Below are 15,978 nucleotides of genomic sequence, written 5' to 3' on the forward strand. Positions count from 1 at the left end.
GTATGTGTTCTTAAGTGTGTGTGTGTGTGTGTTTGTGGTTTTTCCCAGGGTTCCTCAGGAATGTGATCCAGCAGATTCTCACCAGTTCAGAGCGGAGTCTCTCCACCTCCTGAGTCTGATCCAACAGCTTCTTCTCCAGCTCCACCACCTGGAAAAAAACACAACACATAAAAAAAAAGAATGACTCACTGAACACGTTTTTCTTATTTTTGGAATTCCATTTGTTTAACCAGGTGGAAAAAAAATCCAAATATCTACAAATAGGTTAAGAAACAAATACATTTACTGATCCTACTGGGTGGGATTTGCTGTTTTTTTACTAATCTAATGTACATGTAGGATTTAATGTGGTAGGAAGCAGCCATTCAACACAGATCTTCTCCTTCAACTCTGCAGAAAAACATGACATCAGACCTGAAGGACGGCAGCAGCTCAGCCTGAAGGATCAGTTTGAATGGTATAATAAATCTGTCAAAGTGGTTTCACAGGTGATGCTGACACATGCAGATCAGACTGACAGATGACGGCTAACGTGTGATTATGCACGTCAGGGAAAGTTTGTCAAAGCTGAGTGTTTGAATACAGACGACTGCGGCCTCTGACGTTTGACAAACTGAGAGATGTGGTGCAAAGACACTGAGTGAGGTTGGAGGTACTGGTGCATGCATGTTACGTACCTGTGTGCGCAGCCGAGTAACGAGCTGCTCTTCTTCTGGACAGCTGAGACGATCTGAAGGCTGCTCACCTGGCTGCAACACCCGCACACCTGTGAACAACACACATGATTAATGACAAGAATAAGGACAAGGACATTTTAGAAATGTTAATGAAGAATATATCAGAAGACTCTAAAAGGCTTAGAAGGAGAGACACACAGAGACGCACCAAAGAGGTGGTGAAGAAGAGGATTAAAAAAACCTACAGTATTTGTAGGAGCTCAGTGTTATGCAGAATGAGTGTTGTTGGTTTCACTTGATATACAGAACTGTATTTCCTGGAGTTTTGACTCTAATGGACGCTACTGGACCATTTCAGAACATGCAGCCTGTTAAAGACTGGCGCCACAGCTGGATGGAAACAGCTGGGTTTCTCACCGTTGGGCACTGCAGACGTCTGAACTCCTCCGACACCGACGCCCGTCTTCTCGTAGACGCTCTGCTGCTGCAGCTGCTGGAGCAGCAGGTGACGGGTGACTTCTTCAGAGCGAAGACGAGCCTGAAACTCGCTCACTTTGTCCTGTAGAGTCTGAACCCACACACAGGTCACATATTGATAGAGTTAGCATAACCCTGTAGTCATCTTGAGCTGATTCAAAGGAGAGAAAGCTGCAGAAACTGAGATTTGTCTTTTACACATCTACAGCTCTAACACAGCCGTCAGGCAGTGAAAGCATGCAGGAAGGGATAGAACAACGAGGAAGCTAAAGGTTAATATGAAGAGGAGGGAAAAGAAAAGCAGTTCTTAGTCAAAACAGAAACTATGAGACATGAGAAGGTCAATGAAGGTTCTTTACGTTAGCAGGTGTCCACAAGTAGGACCAGGTGACATTCTGCAGACATGAACAGCGTGGAAAATGAAGGACAGCACAGCATGAGAGGAGAGGTGAGAACAGAGAGGCTGAGACAAGACAGACAATAAAACATCAGCACAAAGTCACATGCAAAATATTCAACGTTTTTTCCAATGCAGATATCATCATCATCACATACACATACAAGCTTAAAGTACATAAATTAGTCCAGGCAAGTATGCAAGTCAGTGTACCGATCTATTAACGTCATTTGTCAGCTAAATATCAGCTTTATTCCTCTTTCTGAAACCAAATGGTATTATGAAACCTGAAGTTCAACACCAACCGACATCTTCAGGAGGATTTAATTTGAGCTGAATTCAGCAAAAATGTTCCCTTCAATTTTGGTGTGAGCTAAGCAGATGCAGCGTTTGTGTGTGTGTGTGTGTGTGTGTGTGTGTGTGTGTGTGTGTGTGTCTGTGTGTGAGAAGCATCATGCAGAGTGACAAAAACATCAGACTGGATCAACAATGATGTCAGAGATGTGATGAGCGGGTCGACAGGACGTCTCCTCCGAGGTGTAGACAGAGATAGAGTTTGTGCTGAGGTCAGCGATGACTCAGCGCTGTCGTTGTCACTCTCACTGCACAGATTTCAAACACACACACAAACACAAACACACACACACTCTCTCTCTCACAGACACGGCGTCTTTCTGTGTCACACCTGTATGAGCAGCTGCTGGCTGGGTGCGTTTGTTTCGTTCAGCTCTGTGGTCAGAGAGGGGCGCTGTGAGAAGGCGGCGGTTGGCAGAGACAGGAAGGAGCCGTCGTCTTCACCATCACTCATCAGGAAGTCCACTGAGCTCGCTACGGACACACAGGAGGGACAAAAACAGTTTGTCTTCATTTTATTTCTTCTTGAGGTTATAAAGCCGTTTTAGTAGAACAGCTAAACATCTCTTCTATGAAGTAAATGACCAAAATAACTTTGATTAAAACGTGAACAGTTACATTTTGATGTTTCACTGGCGGGCTTTTCTTTTGAGACCGCGCCTGATCAGAGACTGTTCATCCCACTGGATGGGGGGGAAGCATGTGTGGACACTGCATTTGAGGAATCAATGCAATAAATGTATCTATCTGTTCAGGTCGAAGACAGATCTAAAAAAAGATATCATCATATATATCAGTGTCGATATCGGCCCCAAAAATCCCATATCAGTCGGGCCCTAGTTTTCATGTAAATGTAAATAAAAGTTTAATGACTCAACGTCTGAACTGAAGGGTGAACACTACCTCAGCACACACTCACACCTTTGCAGAGTAAACATGAAGCACTAAGTGCAGGTTTCTGCTCACACTCCTGCAGCTCAATGTTGAAACCTTCTTGAGTAAGAACTCCACATACCTTCCCCTGTTTGTGTGCACACGGGAAAAGTCTAAGTCCCTCAGGAGAACAAGGGTTCTCCAAATAAACGGAGTCCATGTAAGCAGATTTGCGATGACTGATTATTGAAGTTTGGCACCAAAAGGAGAAATAACCTGAATTCTTTGTCCTGACTCAGCTCAGACGTTCTCGCTCCGCCTGCTGCCGACTACACCTGCGCTCCTCCTGAAAACCAGGAAACCAGTCCGACCAGATAACAGGTGATAACAGCTCCGATACATTAACCTGCTCGAAACTATGAGTGTAACAGTGTGTGTGTGTGTGTGTGTGTGTGTGTGTGAGCATGTGTGTAGTCACAAGTTTTCTGTAAGGCCTCCAATCTTATCAACCTGAGAACAATCTGCACTCTGTGTGAGAAATCTGAGCATTACACAGACTTACACACACACACACACACACACACACCGAGCTGAACCGACACACTGACTGGATTATAAGAAAACAGGATTATAAACACACACACACACGCGTTCCTGCTGGAAAACCCTGTGTTTGCTTTGCCATGATGACATAGTTAAAGTTGAACACGTAGACTTCTAACAGTTTGTGCTGAAAATGTTGGAAAATAAAGTCGAGATTTCTAGTCTGTGTTCCTATCGCAGCGTTTTTTAAATGTGCATTAGAGAAGATTGAATCAGTGGAAAACAAACATTTATCAACATGTGTAGTTTAAATCAGTAAACATCCTTACATTACTCTCTTTAAAGCCAGTGTCTGTTAAAAAGAAATGCTGTACTGCATGGAAACATCACTCAAACACCCAAAACAAGCAAACTAACCTATGGAGACAACAAGAGATCAGAGTCAGAAATACTTCACTCATCCTCAGGGGGGAAATTCAATTGTCACAGTTAATCTTAAACACAACATAGCTGTAGAAATATTCAGAGAAATTAGTAAAATAAGGAAGGTAAGTAAGGTTTAAAGCAATAAGCACAAGAAATAGTGTTTGAAGAATTTCGCTATGCACAAGGGCTGTGCTCTAAAAAAAAAAAAAAAATCGATATCATCATGTGCTCCTTGTTAATATGTATGGATGCAGATGTTACAGAGTTTAGCTGCAGAGCTGCGATGACAGATTTGAAGGGCAATCGACCGATGGTGCAGTAGCCATAGGATTGACGTGGACATGGGATTCAAATGTTTGAATGTGTTTCTAGGATCTCTGAGGAGCTGAAGTGAAGTGTTTGAAGTTGTAGGATCCTTAATACGCCTCTGCTGTTATTCTCAACAATAAAGAACAGCTGTTGTAGTGGAGTCTGTGTCGGACGTGGTCATTATCCAAAATAAACCTTTATCACGATATCGTACCGTGGCCCCTGCATCGTGATCGTATCGTATCGTGGGGTTGTGGGAAACACCCAGCTCTACTTTGTACGGTACGAAAGATCAGAGTGCACCGGAGCAGCTCGTGTTCTGTGAGGTGAACTTTTTTGGTATTTTTGTCCGTGGAGTTTGTTGGTTTTGTGAGAATCAGAATCAGCTTTATTAGCCAGGTATGCTAACACACACACACACACACAAGGAATTTAACTTCGGTGAGCGACATCATGAATGTTTAAAAAATTAAAAAACAGAGAATCTGACTCCTGAACAAAAAGTTTAATCTCATTTGGATGATGTCTTTCAACAGTAAAAACCAGCACCTACTTTCTTTCCCAATGATTATGTCTCGGCAAAAATAATAATAATATCAGTCTGCTGAAGGAATCTAAAAAAAAGGTACATGATGTTGTGGGATAGCTCCATTATCATCTACAAGCCAGAATGTAAATAAAAAGGGACTGAGTTTAAAAACACAAGCGACCCTTTGACAGTGAGAATAAAGGGTCTCTTCAACAGGTACCTCTCAGAGTCTGTGCAGACGATAACTATCAGCCTGACTTTCACTCAGATTCAAATATCCAGCAGCAGTTTGAGTTTATTGATGTTCGCTTCAATGAGAATCATTTGATTAGTGCACACGCTGAAACTCCGCTAATAGACGTAGTCAAACATCACGGATAGAAAACAACGACCGTTACCATGGCTACTCTGAGGCGATGATGCAGAACTCAGGCATGTTTATAAGGTTGCATAACTTTTCTGTGTGCAGCTGTGAAATTAGTCAGGACAAGGAAAACATTTCATAATTCATAAATCAGCTTTCAGTCGTTAACGCTAATTAGCTGCCAACACACTGATGTTTGTGAGCACGCTCCCTGCATGAACGCAGCAACAAAAGAAAACGAGCGGTGTGAATAAAACGCTGCGTCACTGTTAAAGTTAGATTACATCCTAAAAATAATATTCAGACACGGAAAATTCTGTTCCAACTTTGTTAACGGTGAATACAGAACTTTAAAGGCAGGGTCGGTCATTTCCTCCAGCTCCACTTTTTAAGACTTTGGTTGAAATTGTCTTTAGGTCAGATTAATAAATATCATTAATTAAAATATCCAACAGTCTGGGATATGAAGGAGGTAGTAAAAATGGCAAGTTATGTCTGAATGGTTCTGTGATTGTGAATTGTTTGTTTTAGTGATTTTTTAATTTTCTATTTTAATGTTTTTTTTTTTTTCCTCTGTCATGATGCTTTTGATGTCTTGTGTGAAGCACTTTGAATTACCTTGTTGTTGATATGGGCTATAGAAATAAGCTTGCCTTCCCTTGCCTAGGTCCTGACAGAAATTAAAAACTCTGGTGCTCTGAAAAAGGAACAAAGAAAATCTATCATCTGTATCCGTTTTAAGCCTGAAAAAACTTTGACCACTGTCTGCCACGAGGTACCAATCTGATGAACCAATCACATGCCTCCCTGTCTCCCTGCTCGTTCTCTACCCCTTGTGTGCAATTAAAAAAAATAAAAAAACACCTAGTCCGTACATGTATCATGGTGAGTCAAGTATTTTTCGGCTCACTCCTGAACGTGTAGATGTTGATTTTCTCAAGGAGCCGACAAAAAATCAGAATTAAGTGAACTGTGAAGAGGCTCAAAAGGTTTTATTTCACTTTTATACAGAACTTTATGTTGGTTTTAAAAAGGAGTTTCATTAGTTTGGAATCGTTTTGTTAGCAGCTCTGTTAAATAGGGACAGGCATACGTTGATTTTAAACGAGAGCGTTGTTGTTTTATTAGTTCAAACTGTTTGTTTTGAATAGAGACGGGACAGATCTTATATCGGCTCTGATATTGAAGTTATTCACAAATCAGATATCGTACTGACGGCGCCGATCCACCTCACTGATAAAGAAAGATGGTTGTTCACTTTAAACATCCTCAGCTCGCACAGTCTCACTCTGAAGACGTTCAGACTGAACTGTAAGAAGTGTTCACACATCGTCTCCATGACAACGTCCAGATGAGATGAACAGCTCGTTCTTTATTTTTTATTATCATCATGTTACTTCAGCATCTTTCGCACTATTCACCACTGCACTGTTTCATATTTAGTCATGTAAATATTAGTCTTTTCTTATCATGTTTATTGTTGATATTTAATGTTGTACCTGTACATAAGAGAGCACAGTTCACCAAAGTTACATTCCTTGCGTGTGTGTAAGCATACCAGGCCAATAAATCTGATTCTGAAAAGTCCAACTCTTACACTTCAGTTTAAAAGATTTAATTTGAAAAACCTGACAGCTGTTGCTGCTTCCAGTTTGTATGTAGACAGCACAATGAAATGCCGGGTTTACTACAGCTTTGTGTAGCCTCACAGACAACACCACCACCAACAACAACACTATTAGTTATGTATATATATATAATAAAAATATCGGAATCAGTAGGATTATCGGATCTGAAAATAAGTGGATCTGTGCATCTCTAGTTTTGAATGAATTCATGTGTCATGTAACTCTTGTGCTTCTATAATAGTTTCAATGTAACATAAACTGAGAAAAGACGTGCATCATTCAGCTCATTAAGAACGATTAATCGATTAATGATCGTTAAAGTGTTTGACTATCGGTTCAGAAAAACCATCGAGTACAACGTGTTGGGTGAAAGTTTAAGCTGTCAGCATGCTATTCTCTTTTTAGTTTCATGATGTCAATTAAGTAAACTTACAAAGAAAACATTGCTGGAGATTTTTACCTCTTGAATGTCTTTGATTGAATTTTCAGACGCCCAAAATAAAGTAAAAACCTGATCACAGGAAACGTAGACGCTGATTATTCTGAGCAGCTCTGAACATCAGAAACTTTTTTTTTTAACAGATTAATTAACAAATAAATACGTTTGGATGGAGAGCAGTTTGAAACTGAAGAAGGAAAGTCAAACATGAAGAACAAACTCTGCCTGAGAAGGAAAATAAAGAGAAAATTAAACTCTCTCTCTCTCTCTCTCTGTGTCTGACAAAAGCTCCTGTGTTGTAAACCTGATCCGAGGTCTCTCCGGGGACTCGGACTGTAAACCGATCAGCTGAGAGAAACACTCAATAACATAACAAACATCAATAAATAAATATGTTCAGCTCACCTGTTCGTCCCCCCCACACACACTCGGGTTTCCTCTGCCTCTCACTATCCAGCTCCATTCATTACTAACAGGTCTGACTCACCTCTCTGTCTCTCTGTACACACACACCTACACTCACACACACACACACACACACACACACACACTCTGCTGTCATGCCAAAAAATGCAGCCACACTGCTGGAGGTTTTTTTTTTTTTCTGTTTAAAGCTCCCTCCTCCGTCTGACTCACCGTCCAATGAGATGTCTTTTTTCCAAAGATCCTGCAGGCAGGGGGCGTGGCCGAGGTCCCAGGTCTTTCTTGTGCTGAACATGACCGCCGGGCTGAGCAGAGCGCTGGACCGCTGGACCGGCTGGAGACACAGGGAGGAAGAGTGTTGGAGAAACTCACACAGCTGTCACTTTCCTCTGATATTAGGCTCAGGGTGGAAAGATCGAACGTTGTGATGATTTGTTTATTGTGCAAAGAAAAATCAAAAAACTACAAATCAACTGAGTGAAAATCTGAAGAGATGCTCTGAAATAATTCACTTAAAAAAACAAATCACACTCGCACAAAACTCTTGAAAAAGTCCTGATGTCTTTCAGGTTGAGCTGTATGCGTGAACCAGATTTATCTCTCAGACTTAATCTGGAGTTTCTCCTGACAGCCCCCTGGTATTGTTTCTGCACAAAAAAAAAAACCTCACATATCAGCTATTCGATCTGACACAACATAGAGCAAGGTGTCACTTTGATCAAATCAGGGATGCAGCCTCAGTCGTATTCTTTTCAGCCTTCATTAATTTAGTCAAACTGTCTCTATCGTCAGTGTGCTTTCAGCTTTCAGAAGCCAACACAAGATTCAAAGATTGTTTCCACACTGCCTAAAAGAGATGATTCTTTATTATTTACTGAGCCCATCTAAGCATCAATCAATACACTGATTTTTAAATTTTAAGAAAATAATTTTAAGACGTTTACATTAAAATATCTTCATTAAAAGCAGAGAGGGGGCGCTGGTGGCGCAGTGGTTAGTGCGCGCGCCCCACGTATGGAGGCTGTCGTCTCAAGCGGACGGCCCGGGTTCACATCCCACCTGTGGCTTCCTTCCCGCATGTCATTCCCCACTCTCTCTCTCTGATTTCAGACTCTATCCACTGTCCTATCTCTCTATTAAAGGCACAAAAAGCCCAAAAATAAATCTTTAAAAAAAAAAAAAAAGCAGAGAGTAGCACAGAGAACTCCCATGATTCCCCGCCAGCCTCTCCTGTAAGTCATCTTTTGTTGCAGAATGTACAGATTGTGTTTTCAAGTACGTCAAAAAGATGACTGCGAGTATGCTCGATTCTGTTTCTGATGAATGAAACAAAGTTTAAAGAGGGGGAGTTCTTTTCTCTTTTTGGAATATTCCTGCAGGAACAAGACACCAGAACTCAATCGTACTCGTACACTTACGGTACCTTGGGAAACTTTCTATCACTGCAAAGATATCAAGTCGAAGTCTTGAAGACGGTGATTAAAATACCTTGAGAGGGGGTCAGACTTCAGCCTGTTAAAGTCTTTTCACAGTCTGATAGTCTATGTGAGTGTTTGCTTACTGCATTAAGCCCTCCGTTCAGGACTCTGCACTCTAAGAAGTAAACACAACAGAGAACCAGAACATGTTCATAAACAGAGCCATCAAACTCACCACAGAGACTCAAGAGGATCAGAGGAGACCAAAGACTCCAGACACAGAACAGAGTGTAGAAGTGATTGACTCAGCAGAGCACACAGTCCAGTGACAGACCTCGACTCTTTCTACTTTGACCCTTCACATGCGGCCCGGTCTCGCCCTGGTGAACTCACACACTTTCACACTGCACGCCTGTCCTCAGTTAAGTCTGTAAGGGATTTAACGCTCTGCATGTAGGTTGGAGGTCAGGATCTGGCTTTATGATCTCATGAACATCACTGATGTAGAACTTTCATGGTGCGATTGTTAGCATGCTAACACACTAATGTAACCCAAACCTGCTAAAAAATTAGCATGTTAGCATTTTTATTGTTAGCAAGTTACACTGAACCAGGACGACGAACGTTTTAACCAACAAGTGACATTTGGTTAAAAGAAATTACCTGAATGTTAGCATTGTGATATTGAGCTTGTTAGCATGTGTATGCTAGCTTTTAGCAACAAGTTCCACTGTCATCATGCAGTGCTGCTAGCGAGGCTGATACCGAGCATTTAACTGCACATGAATGCAAAGCAAGTCTGTCCTAAGTTCTAACCTGCGTTTTCAACAATCTTTCATTAAACAAAACAACAATAAATTCAGATTTACACAAAAAAAAATCCTGAGTAAGATAAATCACATGTAGGGACATAAGGTGGCTAAATATGTGCAAACTAAGGTTGTCATTATTTTACTGAGTCTATACTAGCATGTGTTCTAAAATGATACATCTCTGTTATTTTATAAAGCGACAGCATCATATTTCTGATCAACAACTGCGGTGAGCGAAAGAGAGCGAGCACTGTCTAAATTGCAGAAACATATTGCCAACCTATTTGTGCGATTTGAAACAGTGTGCAGGAGTTTGCCTGCAATTTGTGATTACAAAAACCAAGAAGTTACTGGATGCTAACGGCTAATATTTTTGTTGCCCGTTTTGATTTTTACTAGAACTGAATCAAAGTTTAAAAATCTGCTGTGAGTCAACCCTCGTCCCAACACACGGGTATATTTTACACCCTGAGCACTTGAGTGTAAAATATATCTCACAGGCAAAGTTTGACTTCTGAAATGGCCTCATTAGTCTAGTGTCCAGTCTCACCTGTGGGGCGCCGCTAATCCAACAACAGCCTCCCAAACCTGACCCTGACCCCCTCTCTTCTTACCCGTCCATGTCCGCATCGAGGTGTCAGCTCTAACAGGTGAACGTATCGCTCTCTGTCCAGCAGGCTCTTGTTGATCAGAGTTCCCACCCAGCCAAACATGCTGTCGTTCATTCCTCACAACCTCTGAACTGGTCCCATTCAGTCCAGTCACACAGAACCACTGACCGGCCGCTGAGCTAACTCCGTCTAGCCTGGAGTCAGTTAACCTGCCTGCAGTCTCTGTCCTGGATAACGGCGGGATTATCAACATCTGATCTGAGACCAGCTGACGGGAGAGGTTCCTGGTAAAGATGAACTCAGAGCGAGTGTAATCTGTTAATCCGCGGAGCAGATGGTCTGGTTAACCCTTCGACTGACCGCAGGTTCAGACTGAGTTAATGAGTGACTGGAACTCTCACTCTCCTGGTAGTAAAAACAAACACTCTGAGTTGGTATACCTGGGGGAAAATATGGAGTAACAGCAACAGGTGATCCTGACAATGAACAATACAGAGTCAATTTAGACTGTCTGTTTCTGTTTGAATTAAAATACCGATATTTGGCACCAGTGAAACAATAATTCTATCACATCCATCCCAGCCACATCCATATATTGTCAAAGTCTGTGTGGACAGCTAACATCAAAATCTGCCATTATGCAAATCTGCCTTCTTGCAGGTTCACATCTCGGGCTAAATGTGGACACGTATTGCTTTTCTCAATAAGCCAGTTTAACCTGAAACAACCTACATACAACTTCATCTCAGGTTTCTTAGATGAAACTACTGCCAGACACGCTGCTGCTACAAGATGCTAACTGTTCTCTGTACTTGTTTACATCCAGGTAGTAGAGCCAGAAGAATGCCCATTGGTCTACAGCCCGTCTATGTAATGCCACAATGCAATCCTATACCCCATCAACACTCATCTAACAATGATTTAGCATTCATTATTGTCCAAATGTGCAAACAGGCGCAGCCAACAATCTGCTCTTAGACTTCGCCAATCAACACCAACTCCATTCTCACTTCCTACATTGTTAGTCAGTCAGTAAACGACGGCAACGCACAGAAAAAGAAGTGGTTGGAAGGTGTTTATCGCAAACTGCTGGCTGCTCCAGAAATCCTGAAAACCTGGCCGTCACTCCCCGAAAACTATAATCTAATTCCATGAAATGTCTTCTCATGCAATCATCAGGTCTTCTTTTAAACATCTAGTGTGTATTATTCATTTTAGCCCACTGCTAATCATCTACATATTAAAACTTGCAGTCCAAAATATATAAAATAGACTGTGTTTTCTGCTGCAAGCAATATTTCAGCACCAATTCTAACAAGCACATCAGCATTCCTTTGATATTTAAACCCTCAACAGAGGAAGGTCACACACACACACACACACACACACACACCATCTCTCTAGATGCATTGTGAAAGTGGATTAGAGCTTAGAGTATGGAGTAAGATGCTTGAATGACACACACACATATACAGTATATGAGAGTATTATTAATGTTGACAGCTGCTGACACATTTCTCCCTGCAGACTGCAGAGCTCAGGTTAACCATTCAAACTGCCTGTTATCATACACACACAAACAAACACATACACATATTCACACTCTGATTTTACCCTGGTCAGGTAAATGCAGAATACATTATTTGGACAGCTCTGACTGATTTTGTACACGTCTTTAGCAGGACCGGTTGTACGTTGCAGCACTGAGGCTCAGTTCGGTTGATCATTTCTTCCTGCAGTAAACGATGAACACGTGGAAGGCTGTGTTATTTTCCATCTACAGTTTCCATCCAGCAGCTTAAGGTTTCCTGGCTGTAAAAAAAAAGCAGCAGAGAGACATGTGCTGCAGTCTGACACCTTCACAGTCCATATGTCTGTTCACACCAAGCGGCAACCTCCAGTGTTGAAAAATGAAGCCGATGCAGAAGCGCAAAATCCTGCAGTTCATCCGAGTGTCCACTAGAGGCTGGCTGCAGAAGGAGCAGAAGTCACATCCAGCTCTCAGCCTGTCGTTAGGTTGACTGAAAGTTAGGCTGAGACAGCTTTTCCAGCATGGAGACCACCACTGATGGGACTCGAGAGCCCACCACTGTAACAGACGGGTGACGTCACTCAGGCTTTGTCCATTAATATTTACAGTCTATTGTCTACACACACCTCAACACACAGACCCTGGATCAGTCTGACACACAATTTACTGATGGCTCATTACTGCTCACAGGTGGAAGTAAACACTCAGATCTCTACAAAGAAATTAAACATGAAATGTTCCTTTAATTTAGTTTTCTTGTAAAGTAACGTCTCCTTTAACTCGTATGTTCTTCAATGCAAGTCCATCAAAATCACTAAAGGATATAAAATTAATGTCCTGATCCAATCTTAAGTACTGGTATTAAAGATGCTTAAGGCCTTTTTTCTTCATAGCCATATTCAGCATTATTCATTGTGTGAGAGCAGAGACTGAGCCACGCCCATGATGACGACACACCATAAACAAAGTCAACTGCAGAACACAGGAGCTGCTCTTCTCCCGCTGCCTTGACTTTAGAGTGTAAAGTATATTGTGCAGAGTTGGACCTAAAAAAAAATTTGCTTTGCGATGCAACAGTTCTTTTGTTAGTTAAAAAAAAAAAAAAAAAGATCTTAAATGAACAAAAAGGTTCATCTCTGCAGAGATCATTTCTGTAATGCTTTCAGATGTTAAGAGTAAGAGCAGCCTGTGCTTTCAGGAGACGACAATGATCAGGTGCATTTCTCCCCGAGGATTAAATTACAGTCTTTACATCCTGTTTCACATCAGCAGTCTGAAGGTATTCACTGGTGTAATTTAAAAACTTTTGGTTTGGTTAGTGCACGTTCCCCATGTACGGAGGCTTAAGTCCTCCAAGAGGGCAGCCTGGGTTCAAATATCGACCTGTGGCTCCTTTCCCAAGCATTTCATTAATCTCTCTCTCTCTCTCTCTCTCTCTCTCTCTCTCTGATTTTGGACTCTATCCACCGCCCATCTCTGAAAAAAAAAAATGACATAAGAAGCCCAAAATAAATCTTTAAATTTTTTTTGTCATTTTAACGTCAGGGCCCCAGTTTAACAACATTGGAACTAGGGGTGTTCCAGGTGACTTATTTTCTAGCCTGTTAAAAGGAAATTTTAATTCACAATTGAAGCGACTAGTCTAAAGCGAAGACAACACTCAGAAAAAAGTCAAAATTGAGAACGATTTCTTTGAAATGGTCTGCAAGCAAAAAAAATTAGCTACCTAGCAGTGCTAGGAAAACCGGAAGGAGGTCCTCCTTGCCGGTTCAGATCTGCATGCCCGTGCTAAATGTGGTTTACTTATTGCTGTGGTCGATATGCAATAGATCAAAATACTGCCAGAGGGGCTGCACCTACAAGACGCCAGCCTCTGTTCTTGTTTACATCCAGGCAGCAGAGCCAGAAGAATGCAGATTAGCCACGTATGGCTGTGTTTGACCCGCACTGTGGATCAACAAATAAAAAATTAATCATTTTATAGAAGCTTAGTCCAATACTAAAGCTGCCGATGTGTTCTGACTCCCAGGAGTGACCTGGCTGACGCGCTATACCGTTTGCTCTATATGTTGCTTCAGTAACACTTCTGCAGGCGTGCCTTCAGTTTGCAGAAAAACACAATCCATGTTATTGTAGCAACATGTGCAATGTGAATTCAGCGTCCAACAGTTTCCATTCATTGAGCAAACAAACTATACAGCTGTGGTTTCTCAGCTGCCTGCCGCCACAGCGGTCAAAAACCACATGCCCTTCCGGGGTCAAACACACCCAGTTCCTTTGACAAGTCATGTACCTATATACCTGCGCCCTAGAGGGAAAAGGACAGCGACACCCAGTGACACAATAATGAATGAGATTACAGCTTGACCCAAAAACATGAATATGGCTCTTACACGTTTGTTTAAGCGTCATGTAATTCTTCATGCAGAGACGGTGACATTTAACCATTTAATCAGCTAGTTACGCACATCCCTATATGAAACCATCTTAAAATGATGAAGTATTCATAAATATGCAGTCGTCATATTAAAACACACAACACAAAAAAATAACCAAATGTGCAGCACATCCTCTGTTTACCTCCCTCCAAGATACCCCCCCCCTTTCCTCCCCTTCTTCCCTAAAACTGGGTCAAATCATCTCTTTCTGTTTTCTCCATGTGCTCAGAGTCAAACCATGTTGGCTCACACACACACAGCCTTTCTTACAACTGAACCACCACACTACAGCTACTCTGCAGGACAGTTCCGTTATAAAAATGTAATCCAGATACTGAGACATCAATTAGATTAACGATGTGTCTTTCTGCATCAGCGTTTCCAGACACACATGAAACAATTGAAGTCATTGAAAGCAACCGGCTTTGAAGTCACTCACTGAGCTAAAAATATCCTCCTGTAGTTTGGCCTACACGTGCTGTCCGGCACGTTACCTTACAGAGACCCCGATGATTTCATCATTTTAGCGTGCAGACGACCTCCCTTATCCTTTGCTTCCTGATTTTGGGCCCTCACCTGCGGTTGGGTGTGAACACTATCCTGGTGTGAGGCTTGGCAGAGAGCGTTTTTCAGCAGGCTGCTTCGTTTTTAATTTAAATTTTTTTTTTTTTTAAAAAGAGGTCATTTTGTGATTATAAAAGCAAAAATCTGCTTTAGAGAACCACAGGAAAAAAAAAACAATCTACATGTGGGACACGCTGAGGCAGAAAAAAAAAAAAACGTAGGAGAGAGAAAACATTACCAGACAAAAGGAGGATTATCAGGGTGGGCGAGAGAATCCAAACAGATGAAAATAAAAGACAAAATGAAGCTGAAAGCTGCTCTCCTCTGAACATACGGAGAATATATTGAGGTCATCAGAGGGAATACGACACTCTGCATCAGGTTACAGTCAGACCTCCATCTCACTGGATTACCCTCCGTCTCTATTCAACATGTCTGTTCCCTGTGCAGCGTCTCTCCCCTCAGACCTCCGTCCCTCCATCTCTCCATCTTTGTGTCCGTCCGGTCGGTTCTCTTACCTCCCTCCCTGCGGCCTCCAGGTCCCCATCATTGCTGCATCTCGCTCCTTGCTGCAGCCTCACGCCGATACACAGCGACACACACACACACACACACACACACAGCAGGATCAGTGTCAAAGCCACCAGCCGACCCCCTCAGCACACACACCAACAGCTTCCTCCCTCTCTGTTCCCCTAGCAACAGCACAGCAGCATCACACCTCCTGAAGCCCGCCCCCTCTCCCTCCCTCCCTCCATCCCATCCATGGATAAATATTTCAGCCTCAACTGAAGCGTGAGGCGCTGCTCCTCCCCCCGCTGAAATATTAAACAGCCCAATGTGTGTGTGTTCATACATGTGTGTTTTTAGGAAAGTGAAAAATGGAAAAACACAATCACTAGAATGAACTATAGCTTCAGTATGAATTATTTAACCCTCTGTAATACTGTTTATTTTGATTAATTCTGCTCTACAAATGTTTGAAAGTTAACCGTTTCCACAGTTTCAAAATGTGGCTTTTTAAACGGCACCAGTTCCTGTCCTTTCTAAATAACCTTTCATGAATACATGCACAGGACTGTGAACTTAAAGGGGCACCTAACCCCGTTACCATCAGCCGCAACATCACACAGTGTGAGATACACATTAACGGATTAGCACCTTT

The 15,978-nt window shown here is 42.0% G+C and overlaps 1 protein-coding gene across 7 annotated transcripts in view; it reads right to left on the reverse strand.

Moving 5' to 3' along the window:
• Positions 1-15,978, reverse strand: part of kifc3 (kinesin family member C3) — a 53,868-nt gene that overhangs the window by 17,005 nt on the left and 20,885 nt on the right. For 3 of the 7 annotated variants that reach the window (XM_061052593.1, XM_061052678.1, XM_061052898.1), the window contains exons 2-8: positions 15,332-15,382; positions 7,653-7,773; positions 2,237-2,379; positions 1,514-1,549; positions 1,095-1,245; positions 678-766; positions 83-148 (exon numbers count right to left, since the gene is read on the reverse strand). In XM_061052593.1, the coding sequence (XP_060908576.1) occupies positions 83-148; positions 678-766; positions 1,095-1,245; positions 1,514-1,549; positions 2,237-2,379; positions 7,653-7,773; positions 15,332-15,382 (657 nt within the window). Of the gene's footprint in view, positions 1-82; positions 149-677; positions 767-1,094; positions 1,246-1,513; positions 1,550-2,236; positions 2,380-7,652; positions 7,774-10,283; positions 10,437-15,331; positions 15,383-15,978 lie in introns of those variants that run through there. The other 4 variants (XM_061052915.1, XM_061052823.1, XM_061052907.1 and 1 more) reach the window with 3 other exon arrangements.

This window comes from Labrus mixtus, chromosome 1, assembly GCF_963584025.1.
Source record: "Labrus mixtus chromosome 1, fLabMix1.1, whole genome shotgun sequence".
Taxonomy (NCBI): domain Eukaryota; kingdom Metazoa; phylum Chordata; class Actinopteri; order Labriformes; family Labridae; genus Labrus; species Labrus mixtus.